Raw genomic sequence first — 21180 nt, 5'->3', positions numbered from 1 at the left:
GGCTTTGACAGAAAGCAAGCCAAGGTTCAGGAAGGCAGGCAGCCAGGCTGCACCAGTGTTGGCTGATGGTGTAATACCAGCCCTGGCTGCAAAATCCTCCGCGAGAGGTGGCTTTTACCCTCCTTTTAGTGCGGAACGGGAGCCTGGTAAGCACCGGTACCACCTCGTGCCTTTGACGCCTTTGACGCCTTTGACACCTCCACCCCTGAGGTGCAGGCCAAGGGCAGGAAAGGCCCCGGGACAGGGAAGGCCGGGCCTGGGGCCCCCGGCAGCACCAGCCCCTCCCGCGGACGAGGTTCCGGCCGTTGTGGCGCTGGGCAAAGTGAAAGGGAAAGCGAAAGCGAAGCGGCCGGCGCCGGGCGGGCTCGGATAACCTCTGAGCTTCCCCCCGCCATGGAGACTGATGACGCGCAGGCAGCTCCGCATCGCGATTGGCCGCGCGCGGCAGCGGCTATAAAAGCGAGGGGCGGGCGGGGAGGGGCAGTCTGCGAGGAGAGCGAGCGGGTGGCAGCCATGGGGCTGGTGCTGAGGGCGGGCGTCCTGCTGCTCATCGCCCTGCTCGGCCTGGGGACGGCCAAGGGTGAGTGCTGGAGGCGGCGTGAAGGGCCCCGCTGGGACTGGAGAGGCTGGTACGGGTTGGGGCGGCGGGGTCCGGCGCCAGTTGCCGGCGCGGGAGGGGCCCGGTACGGTGGGGAGCGGGTGCTGGGAGAAGCCCGGTACCGGGGAGGGCGCGGTGAGGGCTCTTACCCGTGGGAGCCGGCGGGAGGGGCGGTGAGGGGCCCGGTGTCTGTTGCTGTGCCCGGCGGGGTGGAAGCTGGCTACTCCGAGGCGGCGCCCGCTGCAGCCCTGCTCCTCACTGCCCCTTACACTCCTCCAGAGACAAACTCCCCTCCGAAGGTGGAGGTGTACTCCCGCAAACATGCCTCAAGCGGAGAGGAAAACGTCCTTAACTGCTTCGTGAGTGGTTTCCACCCTCCGAAGATTGATATCACCCTCCTCAAGAACGGGGAGCCCATGGCCGGTGTGCAGTACGCGGACATGTCCTTCAACGACAAGTGGCTTTTCCAGCGCCTGGTGTACGCACCGTTCACCCCCAGGAAGGACGACGTCTACGTTTGCAGGGTGGACCATTCTGCCTTCAAAGAGCCACAGTCTTTCCGTTGGGGTATTGTTTGCCTTCCTCTTCAAGCTTTGCAACTGTTCATGTGCCAAAGCCAGAGCTTGTTAATTTATATCCACAGCATCTCTGTTCCTCTTAGGAAAGGGGGGTGCTGTAATGGGGTAGATTTTGAAGGTCTTGTGCAATACATGGAAAACTAACTTGGTTTCAGCTGCCTGTGAAAAAGTTTGTTAGTAGCAGACAGGGAAGACTCGTGTTGGTATTATCTGTCGGTATTTGGCTGTTACTGCCTAACAATTCCTAGGGGAGCACTCTGATCTCTTTCTAAGTGAACTTGCCTAGAAAGAGATGGGTCATGCAGTGATTTTTGGCTTTATATTTGGTGGCTATAAATAAGGATGTAGCTAGCAGTGGGGACTGATCACGGTGACCCAGCCTGCTAGAGCAAGCACACAGCCAAGCAGGGGCAGCTCTCTGGTTACCGCAGTTTCTCTGCTGTTTTTAGTGGGGGTGGGCTCATGGTGATGGGAGAGAGGGTGTTCTGGTTGCCCTGAAGCCTAACGCTCTGCTCGTCTTTCTTGCAGATGCAGACATGTAAGCTGTGTCTGAGATAATCATGGTGAGTTAACACTGATGCTCTGTGTTAAGGGGAACGTGGACCACTTTCTGTAGGCAGGAAGTGTGTAGCTTGCAGAGCTGAGGAACAAAAGCAACCACAAAAAAAAAAAAGTGTTGATGCAGATTGGGAGCGAGGCTGTTCCCACACTCTTTCTACCCACTGTTTTGGTTAGTTCTTAGGCATACCTTGCCTACAGGAGTCTCCTTTGCTCAAAAGAAAGGAGTTCCTTGGAGCAAAACTTCCTGGCCTGTCTCTGGAACTCTGCCAGGTATGGTTCAGAGTTGTCAGTGCCCTCTAGTGCTTCTCCAGACCACGTGGTGCTGGGTGCTGTCGTCTGCCTAGTGAGAAGGAAGTTGCTGTACCTGGAAATCCCCCCCGACTGGGGGGAGGCAGCTTGGTTAACCCTGCAGCAGGCAGCATGTCAGGTTTGGTAATGTGGGATTTGAGGTGTAAATCAGTGCCTTGCTGCCAAAGCAGAAGCAGTCTTTGTTTTGTTCACTGGTGTCTCACAGTCTGAGGGCTCAGGTTCTTCACATTATCTGGGCATAACTGGTCTGGATTTAGCAATTGGGTAAATACTAGTTTAACCCTTGATAGGGAAAAGAAAACTGCAACTATGTCAGCTAGGTCACATATCTTCAATGCTGGTTGAAACGCTTTCGTTATGTGCCCAGGTAGAGGCTCGATAATTATTAACTGTGCGCAGACAAGCCTTTGCAAGATCTTGCTTGAAATGCCCCTTATGTGGTGAGATGTTGGCGTGAGGGTCACTGGTGGCAAGGGGTACCAGGCTTGGTTGGATTTGGGACTCTGGGCACAAGGATTTGCTGAGCTGGGGCGGAGGAGTTGAGAGCAGGATAAAGGGGGAATATCTGTGCAGCTGGTGCTTGGGGTGGGGAGCAAGGATTATCTTGGCAGAGGATTGCTTGTGGAACTCTGAACCCCTGCCAAGCAGTTCCTGCAGGATGTTTATCTAAATATAATTGAAAGGTGGTCTGTCAGCCTGCAGCTGGGACTCTGCAGTTGGAGTTCCCTTGTGGAAAACACTTTTTCCTAAAATAATTACAGTTGAAGGTGTGAGCAGTGATTGATGTCAATCTCCTCTCCCTCATGCAGGTTTGAAAAATTCTGCTTTGCAAGTCAATCTTCTTGAGCTTCTCTCTTTTACATCTTGCTTCTGGATATGAAGAATAGCACTTGTGTATTAACAAGGAATTCTGCAGTGAAGCTTGTCAATACATCATTTACCCAAAGCGGCACACGAGCACGTATTTATAAATATCCACATTACTGATTAAAAAAAAATTGTAGCTCTTCAGTGCGCTGAATTGTATGAGATTTTTGTCTTTAATAAAATTGGAGGACCTTAGTGGGGTCCTTAAAAAGTTTCTTTGGAGTCATATGGCAACTTGAGATGATTTTGTGGGCTCCGATGGCTGTTGGGTTGTGGGTGGATCTGGAGCATGGTGGCACTGTGGGTGTGTATGCCAGGTTGCTGAACTTTCCACGCACGCTGACAATGCAAATGTACAACCAGCATTTGGGTCAGAAGATTAACAATACCTAAAATCAAGAAGGCCAGAAGAAAAGAATGTGCCTGTTAAGAGTCCCTTCTTTATCAGTTTCTTCCTTCAGAATTAAAAAAGCAGGAACTTATCTACTGGCTGTGTGTGGGTAGCAGTGTTAAGTACTGAGGGGAGCTATTTTTTTGAAATAAGCATGCACGAGAGTAACGCAAGGTAGCAACAAGTATATAAGGGCTTGCTGCTATTTTTAGAATGCACAAGAATATGTAAGGGCTTGCTTGCTAATAAAGTTTGGGTTTGACTTCCAGTCATATTGATTGTCTGTGGTCTTGTCTCCGGTGGCCTGCATGGGAATTTGTCCCCCAGCTGTTATTTTTTATCCCACTGAGAAAGTGCAGGAACACAGGTTTATGTGGGATCTGCCTGGCCCCAGACTCTGAAGGAAAGGCACAAGTTAAACAAAGGGATGAAGTAACCCTGGGGACACTGGGTCTGATCTTGAAGCTGGCTGAGAGGAAAAGGGGCAATGGGCAGGATGTGGTGCCCACTCCAAGGGGGAGAACTCCAGCTGATGCTTCCTTGGGGGTGTGTGGTGTGAAGCTGGGCTGAGGGGAAGCAGATGTGTCAGTGACTTTCACTTCTGGTTTTCTCTTCCATAAGCAGCTGACCCCACAGAGAAGCCCTCTTGGGGGCTGGTCTTCTGCTGTACCTTGGGGGTTTGGTGAGACTGCCCAAAAATGGTCCTGCTTGGTAGATCCATCAGCCTGCTTTTATTTGATGAAGAAATCGGTGTTGGATCAAGGAGGATCTAATCAGTGTGGATCTCGTGTATGTGAACAAGGATTCCTGGCAACCCAGTGGGTGTGATATCGCCCATCTCCTCTTGGGTATGTTCAGATTTGCTGTGACTGGTGTGACAATGCACTTGAGATATTGGGGAATCTCAGCTTGTTTCATCGCTTTTTCCATTATAACCACATTTTCTGTTAAGCATTAGGAAAATCCAAACTTGCAGTTCCAAAACCTGGGTTGGAGGTTGCTGGGGCGAAGGAACTAGTTATGGGGGTCCCTTTGTGCTCATCAGAGGAACATTCAAAGCGGGAGAAGTGGGGATGATGTGGGTGGGGGGTGATGCAGAGCGCCCATCACCGGGCGGTGGATGGCAGGGCTCACCCAGTCGCTGCGTGGCTCAGCCTGCTCCGAGAGCCCAAGGGGGCTTGAGCTGCAGACCATGTCCTGGCTACCTCTTCTGAATCACACAGAACCACCAAAGTGCCTACCATCACCTCGGCTTCACTTTTACCATCCTCAGGAGCATTGGAGAGTAATGGCTGGGTGCGTCACAGCAACAGGAAAACTTCATCCTCGTTAGGACACAAGCGGAGTTGACTGCAGCAGTTGAAGGTGCTGTGGCACAGGCAATGTGGGGTGACCACGTCTCCAAAGGAAACGTGTATTGTGCTCCCCCACTGGGGAAGTCTTTGCCCTGATTGCATCTGTGGGATTTTTGTGGTTTTACTTAGGAAATATTTTGACAGTTTACCCAAAAATCCCCCCTCTGGGGACAACAATGCATGCCAGTCCTAGAGGCTGGCTAATATTGATTAACACCTGGATTTCAGGGGTGTATCTAGAAAAACCTCCATTTTATCAGGCATCCTGGGGGTCCAGCTTGGGGGGTCCAAAGGTACCCAGGGTGCAACTGCACTGCTGCTGCTAGCTTTTCAGCAGAAGTTCTCAGGAGGTGGGGTTGTTGAGGGATATCTTGGCAAGTTTGAAGCATGAAACAGGCCTCGTTTGTGCTTTATGAAATATGGGAGATTTTGCTGCAAGTAAACTATTTCACGAGTCAGCCAAATGAGGGTAATTTTAGGAGAGTGACTCTTTAGGAGAATAACTTAGAACTTTTTTGAAGACCAATTTCTTCAATGTCACACCTCTTTGGATTTTTTTAAAGCTTCACCAGTTCCTGTATGGTAGGGAGAAAAGCTGCAGGAATGGGTGCAAGAGAAGGGAAAATCATTCAAGACAGACAGCTGAATACAGATGTCCTCCCAGAAAGTGAAACACAACAAAAAGGGTCCCAGCTCTGCTTCCACAGCTCCAGCTCTGTGGGGATGCATTTGCCATTTGCTCCCTCTCCAGCAAGCAAATCACGGCGAGGTGAGTGAAGGCAAATATCCACAGTGTGGTTTTGCTGAAATGTTCATGCAGTATCTGCAAGAGGAAGGCTGCACAGCCCCAAGCCAGTCCTGGCTAGTTGACACAGGCTGGCCCATTTCAGCTCAACTAAGCCAGGCCTACCTGCACCACACAGCAATTAAATGTGGCCTAACACCTCTCCTTAATCTTTTTCTCCTTTAATTTGATAAAATACCAAGTCCTTTGTGGGAAGAAGAGTGCAAGCAGAAATAATTCTTCAACTTGTGTAAAAACTTGATTAGAAATGTGTAAGAATCAAAGACCAGGGGTTTTCGTATCACTTTTCAGTACTGCTGACACTTACCACAGAATCACAGAATCACAGGATCAGCTAGGTTGGAAAGGACCTTGAATATCACCTAGTCCAACCGTTAACCTAACACTGACCATTCCCAACTCCACCAGACCTCTCAGCGCTGGGTCAACCCGACTCTTCAACCCCTCCAGGGATGGGGACTCCCCCCCTGCCCTGGGCAGCCCATTCCAACGCCCAACAGCCCCTTCTGCACAGAAATCCTTCCTCAGAGCCAGCCTGACCCTGCCCTGGGCAGCTTGAGGCCATTCCCTCTTGTCCTGTCGCTGGTTCCTTGGCTCAAGAGACTCATCCCCCCTCTCTGCCCCCTCCTGGCAGGGAGTTGCAGAGGGCCAGGAGGTCTCTCCTCGGCCTCCTCTTCTCCAGACTGAACCCCCCCAGTTCCCCCAGCCGCTCCCCAGCAGACCTGTGCTCCAGACCCTGCCCCAGCTCCGTTGCCCTTCTCTGGACACGCTCGAGTCATTCAATGGCCTTTTTGGGGTGAGGGGCCCAAAACTGAACCCAGTCATCAAGGTGCGGCCTCATCAGTGATGAGTACAGGGGTAAGGTCCCTTCCCTGTCCCTGCTGGCCATGCTATTGCTGAGGCAAGCCAGAATCTTGACTTTCTGGGCATGTTCAGCTTCTCTTAGGTATATGCACTAGTAAATCTTTTTCTTGGGATGTGCAGATAATCTGAGCGTGGAGGAGACCAGGTTGAGCCCTCACACAGCTGTGTCTCACCCGTGTGTCCTGCTGGGCTGGACTTGCCCCTTATTCACTGAGTTTGGTGGTCACACTCTGCCTGGCAGGGTGTTTGTTCCCTTGCAGCATGAAGCACTATCTGAAGGAGACAGGGTCTGGCAGGCAGCTCCAGGCTCTGATGCAGCAGACAGCATGTGAGAACACGAAATCCAGGCAAGGAGATGCTGTCTTCTTCTCACTACCTTCTCTTTTGCCACCACCTACAGAGAAATGAATATAGAGCATCTCCAGGGAAGCTCGCCCCCCCCCCCCCCCATAGTACAGAGGGGAGGAGTCCGGACTGGACAGTGAAGGAGGCCACAGTGTGAAGGCTTTTGCCTCACGTTACTGCAGCAGCTGGAAGAGATTCTGGTGGCCCAGGGTGACAGCAGGAGTGGAGAGGACCGAGGCTGTCGGACACTGCTCGGCTCTGCCACTGCCTTCTCCTGGGCAAGGCAGCCACTGACGCTGTCCCCTCCATGCCCTCAGCCTGTCCTGTCGCCTTTCCAGGGGTGACTCAAGTTGGTCGGAGCTGTGGAGGGTTTCCAGAGGAGGTTGAGCATCAACGTGCCCCAGACACCAGCACTGAAACCACAGGGCAGCCTGGCCCAGCCGTGTGGGTGCAGGTCCCCTGCAGACATTTTGGGGTGCTCAGCCGAGGGCTGGCAGGCACGGGCGGGGCCGCGGGCCCTCCTGGCGGGCGGTTTGAAACCTGCGCGGCTTCACCTGCCGCCGCCTGGACCACTCGGTGCGGGGGGGAGGCGGCTGGCAGCCAGACCTGGAGACGGCCGCCGCCCCTCGGCGCTCAGCGCCCGCAGGATCTTCCCGCCGCCCGCTCAGGGCTTCTCCTCCTCCCGCCGCCCGCTCAGGATCTTCCCGCCGCCCGCTCAGGGCTTCTCCTCCTCCCGCCGCCCGCTCAGGATCTTCCCGCCGCCCGCTCAGGGCTTCTCCTCCTCCCGCCGCCCCCTCAGGATCTTCCCGCCGCCCGCCCAGGGCTTCTCCCCCTCCCGCCGCCCGCTCAGGGCTTCTCCTCCTCCCGCCGCCCCCTCAGGATCTTCCCGCCGCCCGCTCAGGGCTTCTCCCCCTCCCGCCGCCCGCTCAGGGCTTCTCCCCCTCCCGCCGCCCGCTCAGGGCTTCTCCTCCTCCCGCCGCCGCTTCCCGCCGCGATGTTCCGGGGCCACCGCGCCTGGTTCTCGCAGAGCGTCAGCCCGGGCCCGCGGGAGCTGTGGGGTGAGGCTGTGGGGCAGGGAGCGGACAGACGCGCTCGGTGGGGCTGAGCCGCAGCACGGCCCGGTCACCCGGCAGTGGGGCACAGCAATGGCGGCACAGCCCCGCCACCCCTCAGCGGGGCAGAGCACGGTCTGGCAGCCCCCCGCCCCAAGCTGGGGCAGGTCACGGTGCCCCCACACTTGGGAAAAGCTCGGAAAAGTCCTCAGTGAGGCAGCGGGAGACCCACAGCCACGGGGGGGCCCATCCCAGCTCCCACCTCAGGGCTGTCCCCATCCCAGGCCACCCGGAGGTGGGGCACCGACCTTCCTCCTCACCCCGCTCTTCCCCCCGCAGCGGCGGGCGGCGGGGCGCTGGCCCACTGGCGGGACGCCGGCTACCTCTTCAGCAGCGATGCCGCCCACCCGGACACCCGCAGGTGGGCCTCGTCCCCAGCCATCGACCCTCCCGTCACCCCCACGCCGGCAGCGCCCGCCCTGCCTCAGGCACCCGCAGCCGTGTTTCACGCTCGTGTTGAGCCCTCTTCACGCAATGGCTGCAGAGAGAAAGATCAGTGATGGCACAGATAACAGCTCTAATGTATTTAACGGATGCCATTATCCTTTAAAAATCAAGGTGGTGCTTTTAAAGTGCCTGGGTACAGGTCTGCTGGGGTTTTACTGCTTAGCGGAGTCTGAAAACTCACACCAAAGCTAAACTGTAGCTAGACAAAACAGAAAACGGCTGCAAAAACCATCCACGTTGGCTTAAGTCTGATGTAAATTAAACTAATTGCACTGTATTTCTTGCTACCTTTAAATTGATCTACTGGCCAACTCAGGGTCTAAAATAGAGGTAACACCATCCCCAAGGAAGGAATTGGGTGCTGAAAAGTCAAGACGAGTTAACTCTGAAAGCAAGCATGGAGGTAAGAACGGTTGGAAAAGGGCTGAAATCGCTATTTTCCTTCTGCTTGCTTAATGTAAAAAATATCACAGCTCTCAAGAACAAATATAAGGAAAAGCTATTCAGGGTCTTCCTCCAGCTAGTGAATATATATATTCAATGTCATGTAAATGTATTTATGTGAAAGGGAACGGCAATGTTTTCTCACAATGCTCTGCAGCAGGTTTTGCTAGGCTGAACTAAGCAGCTTCTTTTAACACGATTGCTTAAAACTGGCTTAGATTTTTTGTAATCCTTCAGCCACCCACTCCAGCTGTGGAAGGGGAATCCCAAGAAACTTGGAGTAACAACCCTCCTTCCGCCATAGCATCCTGCTGGACTGGGTTGTTCCCCCAGGGGAAATTACATATAGAAAATATACATATATTCAATGTTCTGGGAAAAATGCAGTCATTATCCATACCGTGAACCTGGCAAACAATATTTAATTCCCCTCTAAGAAGGATGGTGAGTGCTTGAGCATCCTCTACCCACCCTTCCTTGCTCAGTTGTCATGATGCTGGTTTGGGGACCGCACCATGAGCCTGAGCAGGGACCAGCAGGGTTAAGAATAAATAAATAAAAATCACGTTTTCCCCCTCCCTGAAGAACCCGCCTCATCTCGAGAGTAGAGTGCACAGCGGTGCCATTTAATCCCTAAAGATGTGTGTTTACCTGGTGACTAGTGTTCTTCCTCCGGGCTGTTCTCAGGAGGTGCCAGCAGCCAGGACCATAGCAGGACATTGCTTGTAGAGTCTCATAGTTAGAAAATTAGGTGCTTCTGGCAAAAACATCGCGGCAGGCCAGTTTTAATGACAATACACCTCTGCATTTTTATTTTTTTTTCAGGTTTACCTTTGGAAACCAGCTGTCTTTTTCTTTTCCAGAATACACGAGAGCCTTGATTACTTGGAGGGCAGAGCTACCGTCTTTCACTCCTGTTACCTCTCTGCGTGGGCGAGCACTGGTGCAGGAGTGAAGCCGTCAGTGTTTCTGGGCCATTTCGTCCTGCCACCTGCTTGCTTGCAAGAAGGTCAGGGGGAAAAAAAAACACATTGGTTTTGTTCCCCTAGGAGTTCTTCCATGAGTGCAGCCTTTTTGGGGTGCAAACCAGAACTTCCTGCTCTAGGTGGAGGGAAGTTCCTTCTGCTGGGAGCAATTCTTCCTCCCCAGAGGCAGAGGATGCTCCATCTATTATATTCTCCATCTATTACCATAAAATTGTAGAATCGCAGAATGGCTTGGGTTGGAAGGGACCTTAAAGATCATCCAGTCCCATCTCCCTGCCATGGGCAGGGACACCTTCCACCAACCCAGGTTGCTCAAAGCCCCGTCCAACCTGGACTTGAACCCTGCCAGGGAGGGGACAGCCACAGCTTCTCTGGGCACAGGGAAGAAATTCTTCCTTATATCTAACCTAGATCTACCCTCTTTCAGTTTAAAACCATTGCCCCTCATCCCTCATTGACTCCCTGATAGCCCCTTTAAGTCCTGGGAGGCCGCTCTAAGGTCTCCCTGGAGCCTTCTCTTCTCCAGCTGAACACCCCAACTCTCTCAGTCTGTCCCCATAAGGGAGGTGCTCCAGCCCCTGATCATCTTCGTGGCCTCCTCTGGCCCCGCTCGAGCAGGTCCGTGTCCTTCTGATGTTGGTGACCCCAGAGCTGGACCCAGCACTGCAGGGGGGTCTCACCAGAGCAGAGGGGGAGAATCCCCTCCCTGTACCTGCTGCCCACACTGCTCTGGGTGCAGCCCAGGGTACCGTTGGCTTTCTGGGCTGTGAGTGCACGTTGCTGGCTCACTGTCAGTTTTCCACCCACTGATTCCCCCAAGTCCTTCTCCTTGGGGCTGCTCTCAAGCCACTCATGGCCCAGCCTGGATTTGTGCTTGGGATTGCCCCGACCCATGGGCAGGACCTTGCACTTGGCCTTGCTGAACTCCATGAGGTTTGCACGTCCCACCTCTCCAGCCTGCCCAGGTCCCTCTGGATGGATCCCTTCCCTCCAGCGTGTCACCCCACCACACAGCTTGGTGTTGTTAGTGAACCAGCTGAGGGTGCCTCGACCCTACTGTCCATGTCGCCAACAAAGATGTTAAACAGTGCCAGTCCTCACCCCAGCCGCTGAGGCGGCCACTCATCACCGCTCTCCACCCGGACATGGAGCCCTCACACTGCATTAGCGAGCTCCTGCCAGGGCCCCGTGTCCACCTGCGAGGGGCAGGGGCTTGCACAGGCACTGACTGCTGCACAGTCTTCACCATTTGATGCTCTCTCAGTCATTTATTTTTTTGTTCATGGCAGAAATCAGAAGGAAAATCGGTAGTTTTATTTGGGAGCAGGCAGGTGATTCACTTGCAGAACAGGTAAGATGAGAAATTTATACTACAAGAGGTGTAGCTTAAAAAATATTGGTTGTATGAACTTCAGGGAGCCTGGTTTTCATCCCAGACCCTCAGCCCAAATATGGGATTAAATCTTCTTGTGCTTGCTGGGCTGTGTGTGCCACTCCCAGTGTGACACCCCAGGGGGACAGCACTGGGTTGAGTGTGGGACATTCAGGGGGGATTTTTTCCCTCCCTCAGACAGATGTCATCTCCCTGGCACATCCTTCCGGGGATGCAGATTGCTGAGGCCTGAGCTCAGACATTGTGTGTGGCATTTTCCTTCCTCATGTAGCTCAGAGACACTGCTCGCTCTCTTCCCAAAACAATTTCTCGCTACTTTTGAAGTGAAAATGGGATTAGATTTAGAATTGTATTCTAAATTATGCTTGAAATCGCAAATCCTAAAAATACCGTTCTCTTGGACCACGTTTCCAGAGTTTTATCTCAACTCTGTGTTTATACTCGCAGCCCAACAAAAATCTGACGGATGAACCGGAGGCGGTGAGCAAAGGCTGTGAGGAAGAAGCGGAGGAGGATGTGCTAGACCTGGCTGAAAGGTATTTCCCTGACCTTGCTGGTAGGATTTGAACACGTCCCCTAAATTTCAAGAGATCCCCAAAGCACAGGAAATAACACACAGGTATTTTTCCCCCCTGATACAGCAGCGAAGGAGAAACAGGCTCTAGAGCACCTGCCCAGGGGGAATTTCCATACCGTGCCCTCCAGGAATACCCGATGAATAACATGGTGACAGGTAACATTTGGGGTTGGTAGATTTTTAAGGAGTGGAAAATATTCCTGAAAACGATTGCAGATGAAGCAGGCACACGCCGTGTGCTCCTCGCTTCCTCCTGGTACTTAGAGCAGCGGAAACGCTGAGGGTGCGACTGGAATTGCTCCCTTCCTTCTGCACGCTGTGCTTCCCATTGTCCCGGTGTGGGGGGAGAAGAGGGCAGCTCCCCGGGGTGAGACTCCCACTTGCTCTTCGCAGGCTACCCCTCTGCTCACGACATGAAGAAATACACCGGGGAGCTCCGCGATTTCATCCCCGGCACCTCAGGCTACACCGCGTATTGGATTCACAACGAAATCAACATTTACTCCAATGCAAAGACTAGAATGAAGAGAAAATTGTAAGTTAACAGGTGGCTGCTCGCATCAAGCACTTAAATAAGAGCTGCCAAAGTGCTATTGGTTGTGTTTGGAAATCCAGTCCTGTAGTTAAGATGATGGGATGCCTCTTTGCTCGCGCTCTTCTACAGACTGATGGTTATTTTACCCGTCAGTTGGCGTTCTCCTCGTGTTTTAGTTAAATAACGCAGAGATTGGCGGTACTGAGCTGCAAATTCTGTTAAAATCTCCACGGTACGTGGGGGATTTATAAATTATCTCCGCTTAGCTTATCCTGACAGCAGCTCAGCCTGTTCAGTGTTTACTCTAAATATCTTCTTTAAAAAAACTATTTAAAACAGATTTCACATCAAACTTAAATATAGACATTTTTCCCCAAAACACAAATCCTTTTTTTCTTTGTGCCGGGGGTGGGGATTTTAAGGCGTGGCTGTGAGCAGCAGCTGCCCTCGGGGGGACACAGCCAGGTCTCCCTGCAGGGAGCAGTCCCCCCACGCACAGCCACTCCCACCCGTGGTACACGCTCACCGGTGGGACCTGGGTGGGTCCCAGAGCCTCTGCACAGAAGTTTTGGGAGCTGAACCCCAAAACTCTTCCATGCCTGTTGCACCCTGGGGAAATTGCTGGGTGGAGCATCCTGCCGGGGGAAGGACAGCACAAGCCTCACCAGGGCCTGTCTCCACGTGGGAGCTTCCACCCCCCCACACAGCTCAGCCCAGCTCACTCCCCTCATACGAAGAAAACCGGTGACAAGACTTTCCTTTCATTTAAGCCCTTAAAAGATACCAACATGGTTACAAAAAGCAACTTTCATTCTGGCTCAGCACGGCCCCTGAGCTACCCGCTTGGAGGAGGCACTGGAATGCGCCAAGGAGCCACCACCCTTGTCCTCGTCCTCCCCCACTGCCCTGGCAACAGGAGAGCCTGTAAAACAACAGCTTTACCCCCCGAACAGCCAGGACAGAACTCAAAAAGATGCCAGCAAGGTGAAGGTGTTGAGTCCTCCTCACCCTCTGAAGCCTCGGACACCTGTACCTGGGCTGCGGCACCCGAGGATCCCCCCCTCCTCCTCCCTGGCGACACAAGCTTCCAAAGACCAGGCAGGCTGAGGTGGTTTCCCCACGTTTATTGGAAAAGTGACACACAGCGACCGACTCAGAGCGCTCCTCGGGGCGTTTTGAAGTTCATCCCCACGGTGGGCTGCGTCACCTGCAGGTTGGACAGGCTGCCGAAATCCTGGAAAACAGCGTGGGGTGGGGATAGGTGACACCGCCCTGTGCCACCGAGGGCGGGGGAACCTCCTCCTGGGGGCAGCGGCAGGCGCAGGCCGATCCCAGGGTGGATTCCCGGCTCCAGAAAGAAGGGGAGACCACCACCCTGCCCCAGACAGCAGCTCATCGGCCTCTGCATGGGCGAACTCACTCTCACCTCCACGCACCGATCAGCACCCCAGGGTGCTGCGGGAGGAGGGGAGGGCTCCTGCCTAGCAGGGTGCCGGGCAAGGCCGCTGTGCCGAGCCCCTCCCAAGCGCCATACGGGACTGAAGCTGCCCGCAGGCCCCAGGGCGGAGGGACGCCCACCACCGGCCCAAGCCTTCAGCCGCCAACATCGAGCCCCTTGGGGCCGGTGCTAGGGCCATGCCACCAGCCTGGCAGGTCAACGGGGGCAGGGGACAGCCGGGGCCACTCACCAGGAGCTTCAGCATTTCCTTTGTGTCCGGGTCCACCTCGATGATCTCCTGGTCGAGGGCAGAGACCTGCGGACGGAGGAGAGACAGACGCAGACTGATGAGGCCCCGCAGCGACATCCCTGCTGCCGCCACGGCGTCCCTGCACGCCCGCTCCCGTCCCATCCTGACCCACCACAACCAAGGTCTCGCTGCCCCTTGTGGGGAAGGGCTCTGGCAACAGAGTGAGCCGGGAGGACCCCGATGGAGACCAGCCCTCCTGCCAAAACACCACACAGGGAGAAGAGCTCGTTTTAGGGAAAGTCTTTGGAAACCTAAGGCCTAACCAGCTCCACGCCAAGGCTGCCGAGGGGAGCCAGGGACGGGTCCAGAACGGCACTGACCCGGTGGTCACCACTGATGCTCATGACGACTCAAGTCCCTGAGACCGGAGCCCGACAGCAAACCGAGCAACTGCCTGTGCTGTGCCACCCCCAGGACCTGAGGTCTCCTGCTCTTCAATCCCAGAGCCGCCCCCTCCAACTCTCTCTGGACCCCAAACCTTGATCTCCATGTGCTTCCTTCCCCAAGAGGCTACATCACACTAGTATTTTTGTAAGAAACCACAAATAACGCAGGTTTAACTGACAACGAATCAACAGCTATGGCACGGATGCTCCTTCCCTGCCTGGGGTCCCTCCAGGGGTGACCTCTCCCACCAGCGCCACCCCATCCTGCCTCCAAAACTCAGCTGGAAGGTCACTACGTAAAACACACACACACACAGTTCCTCGAGCTCGTTCCTGTGAGCCCCCGACACCGGCCTTGCGGGTCAGCACTGTGCCAACACCTGAAATCTGGGACACTGAAGATCTGCACGGAGCTGCCGGTGTTCTGCACATCATTTCAGACTGTCGGGAGTGACAGAGTCAAATCAAGCCCTGGTCTCTCGTGGAGAGCCGTGTCACCTTACCCTAGGCTACCATACCAAGGAGCCAAAGCAGGGAGACTTCCAAGGCAGACCCCCAAGTGCGGGGGACAGCACCACCCCACCTTACCGCACTGTCACGGTTCCTGTAACATCCTACCATTGTAACTCTTCCTCCCACATCATCAGTAAAATAACTTTCATGTAACCAAGCCATCGACCATTTGTGAGAGTGGAGGTAACAGAACCGAGCGTTTTTTGTCGAGTACAGAAACCAGCAGCTCTACCAGAAGCTGATCACGGAGATCTAGAAGAGGGGCAAGACGCATCGTGTCTGAAGGCCACAGGGTTTGGGAGCGATGGGACCGAGTCCATCAAACATGGGAAAGGCTTTCTGAGCTCCTCTCCCTGCATCATCAACAACCGGGTGAGACCTCAACCCCGTGCGAATGCAGGTTTAAGGCAAGAGGGGGTTTCACCAGTTCCCTCTCTTCAGCAACATCTGCTTTACAGCAGGTTTTAAGCCACTCTGAAATATCCTCCTGTATTCCATCAAGTTATTTTTTTCCTCATGTTAAGTCAGAAAAGTCGAGGACGGGTAACATCTGCTGACCAGCAGCAGCCGAAACGCAAGAAGTGAGGTGCCCTCCTCAGCCCAGGAACAGTTCTGGAGGGAGCGCCCCGACACAAGGTCAAAATCCCTGACCCAAACCCTCCTCAGATCCTCCTGGGTGAGGTTTTGTTTTAAAGAAATGTGGGGCCGCCAACAGAGAAGACACCCCGAGGCAGGACGGACAGATGCCGAAGCGGGCCCTCGAGCGCAGCCAGAGCCTCACCTCGGGGACGTAGTTGTCCCTCCTCTCCCTCTCCTCCTCCTGCAGTTTGATGGAGATGCCTCGGACGGGGCCCCTCTGAATGCGCTTCATCAGGTGGGTGACATACCTGCGGGGACACAGGGCGACTCTGGGCTCCCCCACGCCCCCAGAGCCCGCAGCTCCCTTCCCCACCCTCCCGCTCCCCAGATCGCGCCGTCCCCCAGCCCCGGGGGACGCAGAAGTGTCCGACAGCGACAGGGTTTGGGGAGGAGGGGACGCGCCCCCCCAAACACGGGAAAGCTCTCGGCGTTCCTCTCCCTGCACTATCGATGACCGGGCCACGGGCGAGGCCGCGGTCACTTTCGATGCAGGTGCCGCGGGAAGGCCGCGCCGCGCCCGAGCCCCCGCCCCGCCTCACCCCGCGATCTTGTTGCGCAGCTTCTTGCTGGGGATGATGGCGATCTCCTCGCACACCCGCTTGTTGGTGTGGAAGTCGTTCCCCAGGCGGGTGTAGTACTTCTCGATGATCACCCGCGCGGCCTTCTTCACCGTCTTCGTCCGGACGCGTCCCTGGGCGGGTTGGACGCCAAGGAAACACCGGTCAGGGCTCCGCCGGGCCCGGCCCCCCCCGGCCCCTCGGCCCCACGGGCCCCCCGCCCCCGGCCCGGCGCTCCCTCCTCAGGGCCTCCCCCGGGCCGGCTCCCGCCGCTCGCCGCTTCCCCAGGCCCGCCCGCTCGCCGCTCCGCGCCGCAGCCCCCCGCCCCGCTGCTCCTCGCCCCCCGGAGCCGCTCAGCGCCCCGCGGGGGAGCGGCTCGGCGGCGGATGGCGGCGGATGGCGGCCGCGGCCGGCACCCACCATGGCTGCGGCGGCGGCGGAGGGAGCGCAAAGGATGGCGGGAGGCGCGCGGGGCCGCCGGGAGCCCGCGGTGCCCAGAGCGCCCCCGCGCGGCGCGGAGGGCGCCTGCAGCGGCCCGGGGCTCCCCGCTGGCCCCGGGCTCCCCGGGGCTCAGAGCCCCTCCGCCCCCCCGGGCAGCCAAGGAGAGGGTTCTGGGGTGAGCAGCACCTGATGGGAGAGGCCACGGAGTGCCTGCAACCTCCCGGCAGCCCTGGGAGCAGCCTCCGTTCCCCCAGAGAGGAGGGGTGGCCACGCCCGGGGGGTTACAGTTACCCCGTGCAGGAGATGGAGGGAGAACAAATTCTCCCCTCCAGGTACACGGGGCACCCAAGGGTGTCCACCACGGGCAGACCCAGTGCCCCCCACATGCCGCCGCCACCCCCCAGACCAGCACCCCTCTGCCGAGGAGGGTGGGAGCACCAAGGGCAGTGTGGGACAGGCCAATTAGCCTCATTAACTTGCTGCTCTAAGAAGGGGAGCTCCAGCTGGAGCCTGGCTGCTTCTGCTGAGGGGTCCCAGAGGTACCTGCCAAAGGAGCCATTGGTGACTGGTATCTAAAAACACATCTCCCAGCAGAGCAATCCCCCCCAGTATCCATAAGCTCCCCACAGCACTAAGCTCCCAGCTCTTTCAACACCCAGAGCTGAGGAGCAGATACAACAGCCCTGGAGGTTTGAGAGATCTCACAAAGCACAGAAAAAGCACAAGAGAGTGTTTTTTGCTGCAACGTGTTTATTATGTGCCAAAAACTACACCACAGCTTACTCCACGCGTCTGTAGGAGAGTGCAGTCTTGCCTGCATATACTACAATGAGGTAGAGACTTCACACACAGCTTCACAAAACCCCACAAAGAGCAGCTGGGATATGCAACAATGCAACATCAGCTCAGCAGGAAAAAAAAATAAAAGAGGGAGAAATTATGACACTGGTTCTTTGGCACACAGCTTCCAATAGAGGGGAAAGTAAAAAAAGAAAGTTCTCAAATCCCAGCAGCAGCATTTCAGTCGACTGCACCATTAACTCCGTACATTTCATAAAGGAAAGGAAAAGTACTTGTCCCCTCTAAGAGAAAGGGCTCCTATGAACCTTCATCTGTCCACCAAAATGCAGCCCTTTTTTAGCTAGTTACAAAAGAAAAGTAAGTCCTGTGACTTTGTGTGATTAAAAACCTCTATCAACCCCCCTTAAGTGCAACTTAAAAAAGTGCAACAAACTATTTAAAACTATATACAGCAGCTCAGAGATCATTTATCCGGTCCAGTTTCAAATCCAAAAAAAGCCTGTCCTGTTCTGTTGCAAACCCCTCGATTTACAACTTTCCACCAGCAGCCCCCAGACACAAATTGCAATAATGTTAAAAGCTGCCAGGAAAGAAAATCTCTCATTTCAAACGACTTAAAAACTGTTTAAGAGTGTAAAAAGGAACTGGTAAAAACCCTCGAGCGTAAAATATGAAATATGATTTGGTTTAAATGAAGAGCAAAGTCTCCTTGTTGTTACAGTAAAAAACGCCAGCTGAACATTCAGTTTTTTATGCCGTTCAGATGGGGGTTAAATGAATGGAAAGGCACTGTATGGCAACTGCAAAAAAATGGAGCCAATGAGACCTGCATTATTACCATCAGTATTGCAAGGAATGTAAAAAAGCGCCTTTAATAAATAAAAAACCTAGGTGAAGGCATCTGCATAAACACCTTCTCAACACGTGGCCCTTTTTTTTTTTTTTGCTTCTCGTCAGCAAACTAGGAACCAAAGTCTGGGAACTGCAGAATTGCTTGAGGGGAGCTCCCCCCCCTCAAAAAACCCCCAAACAAAACCCGACAAAATTCACTGTGCATTAGTGCAGAAACAAAAAGACCAGCAAGTGCAAACGTGAATGTAAGATTTTTTTTTCCCCATTAGTCCTCAGGAAGCACGTTCCCAGCCTGGGTCTGGCACCAGCAGGCACGCTCGTGCGCTCTCCACTTGGCAGGTTAACAAAAGGACTTTCTCCTGCGCCTGCAGCGGCCCCGAGCCTCGGCGGCCTCTTTAGCTGGAGTCTCTGTTCTTCTGGTTGCGCATCAGCGGGCGGTGGTGACGCAGGACCTCCATGGAGTGCTGCCAGTGCCAGCAGGAGCGACAGAAGTACTTGAAGCAGATCTGCGGGGAGAGCGGAGGGGCAGCGCGGTGGGGCAGGGCTGTCCAGGCGAGGCAAAGGGGGCCGGCCCGCCCGCCAAGTGCCATCCCCTCCCTCCCTCCCCCCGGTTCTGCAGCCCACACCAGCACAGGGATCTTTGAAGGGGAGGGAGGGAGGGAATTCCAGCAATGCTGCCGGAGGGCGGGTTGTGCTGAGCTTCCAGACTGGCCCCTTTTAAATAGATTTGAAAAATCCGGATCTGGGCAGCGGCCAGCAGCGGCAGGCAGGGCTGCGGCAGCTCCGCCCGAGCTGCGGGCAGGGATGGGGCAGCCGCCGGGCTCTCCCCGCGCTGCCGCCGCCACCTCTGCGCGCCGCGGAGCGTGCTGCTGCTGCCGCCTCCCACCCAGAGCCCGCGGGAAGCTGCCGGAGCCCGGCCCAGCTCCTTTGTCCGCAGCACGCAGAGGTCAGCGAGGGACCCCCACATTTCGGGCAGCCCCAGGACCGACCGCAGGGTGACGGCACTCCCACTTCCAGCTTGTCACAGCTCGCAGAGCGGTGGCCTCCTCTCGGGGCACACGGTTCTGGTGGCTCTGGCACAGCAACAGCAGAGCCGGGTGGAGAGCTGCCCTCCCCTCCACCGAGCGCCCGCCCCGCAGGAGGGCTGCGCCTCCGCCCAACCAAGGGCCCAGCCGGGGCTCCGGAGAGCACTGCATCCTCCCCCGGGCAGGGGGGAACGGGCACCCCCAGACACTACAGCGAACACTGCCACACGCACGGGAGCCTGCTGCTCCTGGAGGGAACCCCCCGAGCGCGGCAGCCGAGCACAGCAGGCAGGAGCCATACCTGGTCTCTGCAGAAGAAAGGGCCAGGCTGGGCACTGCAGACTTGGCACATGGAGTCCTCCAGGTACGGGTCAATCTGAACCTGCAGCAGAGCCAGGCAGTGGGCACAGAGCGGTGCTGGGGACGACTGCCCACTCCCTGGGCAGCCCCAGCAGCACGGATCCACCGCCCTGGGTACCCCAAATCCCTTGGCAGCTCCCCTCACAGCTGGCGGAGCAGCACTTGACCACCTCCCTCTGCCTCCACAGGGACACGGGGCAGGCCGTGCAGGTCACGGCACTCCCAGCAATACCACCCAGCAGGCACAGATTCAGCTCCACTCACCTTTTTAGTAAACTTGGTAGTTTTGATTTCCACAAATGCAGCGGTCACTGCCTTCAGATAGCTGCGCTGGTTGTTAAAGGTGACACGGCCAGACCCTGGAACAAGCCAGAGCGTGAGTGTTAGAGTGACCCAGCACCTGCAGCAGGAATGGATGGAGGCCAAGGGAGCTGCTGCCAGCACCAGCCCTTCCCTGGTGCTGTTCCGTCACTGCCAGGGAAGCAGCTTTTGCAGGGAGACCATATCCAAGGCCTGACAGCTCTGCCTGCCTCCTTCCCCAGGCAGGAACAAAAGCACAGCAGGCAGCTGAGAGCAGAACGGCTCTGCCATGGACACCTCCAGGCTGGTTAAGAGGGGAGCTTGCAGGCGGCAGCGCTCCCAGGAGGACCGGCAGCAGCCGGGCAGACAGAGGGAGGCTGCCAGGGCACTGCTGAGGGCAGCGCAGCAGTGGGCTCCACGCCTGCACCTGAAATAAGCCAGTGCTGATACAGCCCAGCAGCTTTTAAGCCTCCCACTCATCCAGGAGCCTTGCATTTTGCAGCTTCATCACCAGTCAGCAGCATTCCTGCACCACTCGTTTCCAGCCAAGTTGTGTTAAGCTCCAGAAAAACATCTGTGCTTACCTACGGGTTTCCTTTCTCAGTGTGAGGGGAACTTTGGCTGCTACAAGACTGTCCAGCACCCCAGCAGATCACTAAAGCTCAGCTCACCACTGGCATCCTCAGTGCAAAGCGCTACCCAGAACCCCCCCACTCATCTCCTGGGGCATCACACAGGACACGGGCTGGAGGGCCTGGGTCTTGTCTGGGGTTATGCTGCATACAGGGATTGCAGCTGCACTCAGGGGATCCTCCTCCTCCTCAAAGGGTCAGTTCCATCTCCCAGTGGGAGCCCCTGAAGCCATCTGGGCAGCGGCTTTCTCTGTTGACCCCTACCAGCTGATCTCAAAAGGCAGCTCCTCACAACTAGTCAGACACTGATTCCTCAGTCCATGCCTCCAGCAGGATCATCCTTGACCCCAGATGATTCAGCACAAGGCAGCTTACACACAATGGTCTTCCCTTGAGAAGCATTCTGCTAAGCAAGCCTGAGACAGCATCTCAGCACAGGAGATGCTTCCACCAACACCAACAAAATTAGGGTACAGTTTAGTGACTGAAATTGAGTTTATATTGCTGCAACTTTAAGATAACTTCCAACAGTGGAAGTGCCAGTGCTCTGGGAGTCAGAGATCTTACCTACTGAAGGAGCAACCCGGGCTCTGCATGAGGCCACAGGAGTATTAAGGTCATGCTCTAGGACCTCACAGTACCAGCACACCAAACTGCCCCAGGCAAGACTTCATCCATAGTCACACTAAGGATTTGCTTGGACTCATACTTCCATTCCCAAGCCCTTGGGACTGTTCCCCCAAGGCCATCTCAGTGGTA

General features: G+C 55.5%; 4 protein-coding genes and 2 non-coding genes across 14 annotated transcripts in view; 2 read left to right on the top strand and 4 right to left on the bottom strand.

The window, feature by feature from the left end:
- The first annotated feature begins 484 nt into the window (after window positions 1–484).
- On the top strand, window positions 485–3127 carry B2M (beta-2-microglobulin). The gene is made up of 4 exons (XM_074917544.1): window positions 485–580; window positions 878–1165; window positions 1705–1739; window positions 2856–3127. Exons 1-3 carry the CDS (start codon window positions 514–516, stop codon window positions 1716–1718), a joined length of 369 nt encoding a protein of 122 aa, XP_074773645.1. The 5' UTR covers window positions 485–513; the 3' UTR covers window positions 1719–1739; window positions 2856–3127.
- Window positions 3128–7667: 4540 nt separating this feature from the next.
- On the top strand, window positions 7668–12317 carry TERB2 (telomere repeat binding bouquet formation protein 2). Its single transcript, XM_074916953.1, has 7 exons — window positions 7668–7731; window positions 8065–8146; window positions 9540–9685; window positions 10952–11013; window positions 11503–11591; window positions 11697–11788; window positions 12026–12317. The coding sequence occupies exons 1-7, from the start codon at window positions 7668–7670 to the stop codon at window positions 12169–12171; spliced, it is 681 nt and encodes a 226-aa protein (XP_074773054.1). The 3' UTR covers window positions 12172–12317.
- A 954-nt stretch (window positions 12318–13271) lies between these two features.
- On the bottom strand, window positions 13272–16476 carry RPS17 (ribosomal protein S17). The gene is made up of 5 exons (XM_074916955.1): window positions 16431–16476; window positions 15993–16144; window positions 15596–15701; window positions 13856–13921; window positions 13272–13401 (listed from the first exon to the last, which is right to left on the bottom strand). Exons 1-5 carry the CDS (start codon window positions 16431–16433, stop codon window positions 13321–13323), a joined length of 408 nt encoding a protein of 135 aa, XP_074773056.1. The 5' UTR covers window positions 16434–16476; the 3' UTR covers window positions 13272–13320.
- LOC141965757 (small nucleolar RNA SNORA71) lies at window positions 15091–15216 on the bottom strand. The gene has a single exon (XR_012634511.1). It is a non-coding gene; the product is annotated as a small nucleolar RNA SNORA71 (small nucleolar RNA).
- Window positions 15817–15947, bottom strand: LOC141965752 (small nucleolar RNA SNORA71). Its single transcript, XR_012634506.1, has one exon. It is a non-coding gene; the product is annotated as a small nucleolar RNA SNORA71 (small nucleolar RNA).
- A 729-nt stretch (window positions 16477–17205) lies between the features above and the next one.
- Window positions 17206–21180, bottom strand: part of CPEB1 (cytoplasmic polyadenylation element binding protein 1) — a 42288-nt gene continuing 38313 nt past the window's right edge. For all 9 annotated transcript variants that reach the window (XM_074916794.1, XM_074916795.1, XM_074916798.1 and 6 more), the window contains 3 exons: window positions 19754–19848; window positions 19431–19511; window positions 17206–18610 (listed from right to left, as the gene is read on the bottom strand). In XM_074916794.1, coding sequence (XP_074772895.1) covers window positions 18500–18610; window positions 19431–19511; window positions 19754–19848 — 287 coding nt within the window. In that variant the 3' untranslated portion in view covers window positions 17206–18499. The remainder of the gene's footprint in view (window positions 18611–19430; window positions 19512–19753; window positions 19849–21180) is intronic.

The sequence above is a fragment of the Athene noctua genome, chromosome 13 (genome assembly GCF_965140245.1).
Source record: "Athene noctua chromosome 13, bAthNoc1.hap1.1, whole genome shotgun sequence".
NCBI classification, from domain to species: Eukaryota; Metazoa; Chordata; class Aves; order Strigiformes; family Strigidae; genus Athene; species Athene noctua.
This window is presented reverse-complemented; position numbering and strand designations above follow the sequence as displayed.

Excerpts from the sequence above, each read along its gene's own strand:
- B2M (XM_074917544.1), top strand. The coding sequence starts at position 514 with ATGGGGCTGGTGCTGAGGGCGGGCGTCCTGCTGCTCATCGCCCTGCTC. Across the intron at positions 581-877 it reads CGGCCTGGGGACGGCCAAGG|AGACAAACTCCCCTCCGAAG; the intron begins GTGAGTGCTGGA and ends ACACTCCTCCAG.
- TERB2 (XM_074916953.1), top strand. The coding sequence starts at position 7,668 with ATGTTCCGGGGCCACCGCGCCTGGTTCTCGCAGAGCGTCAGCCCGGGC. Across the intron at positions 7,732-8,064 it reads GGGCCCGCGGGAGCTGTGGG|CGGCGGGCGGCGGGGCGCTG; the intron begins GTGAGGCTGTGG and ends TTCCCCCCGCAG. Across the intron at positions 8,147-9,539 it reads GCCCACCCGGACACCCGCAG|AATACACGAGAGCCTTGATT; the intron begins GTGGGCCTCGTC and ends TTTCTTTTCCAG.
- RPS17 (XM_074916955.1), bottom strand. Across the intron at positions 15,702-15,992 it reads CTGCGCAACAAGATCGCGGG|GTATGTCACCCACCTGATGA; the intron begins GTGAGGCGGGGC and ends GTGTCCCCGCAG. Across the intron at positions 13,922-15,595 it reads GGGACAACTACGTCCCCGAG|GTCTCTGCCCTCGACCAGGA; the intron begins GTGAGGCTCTGG and ends CTCCGTCCGCAG.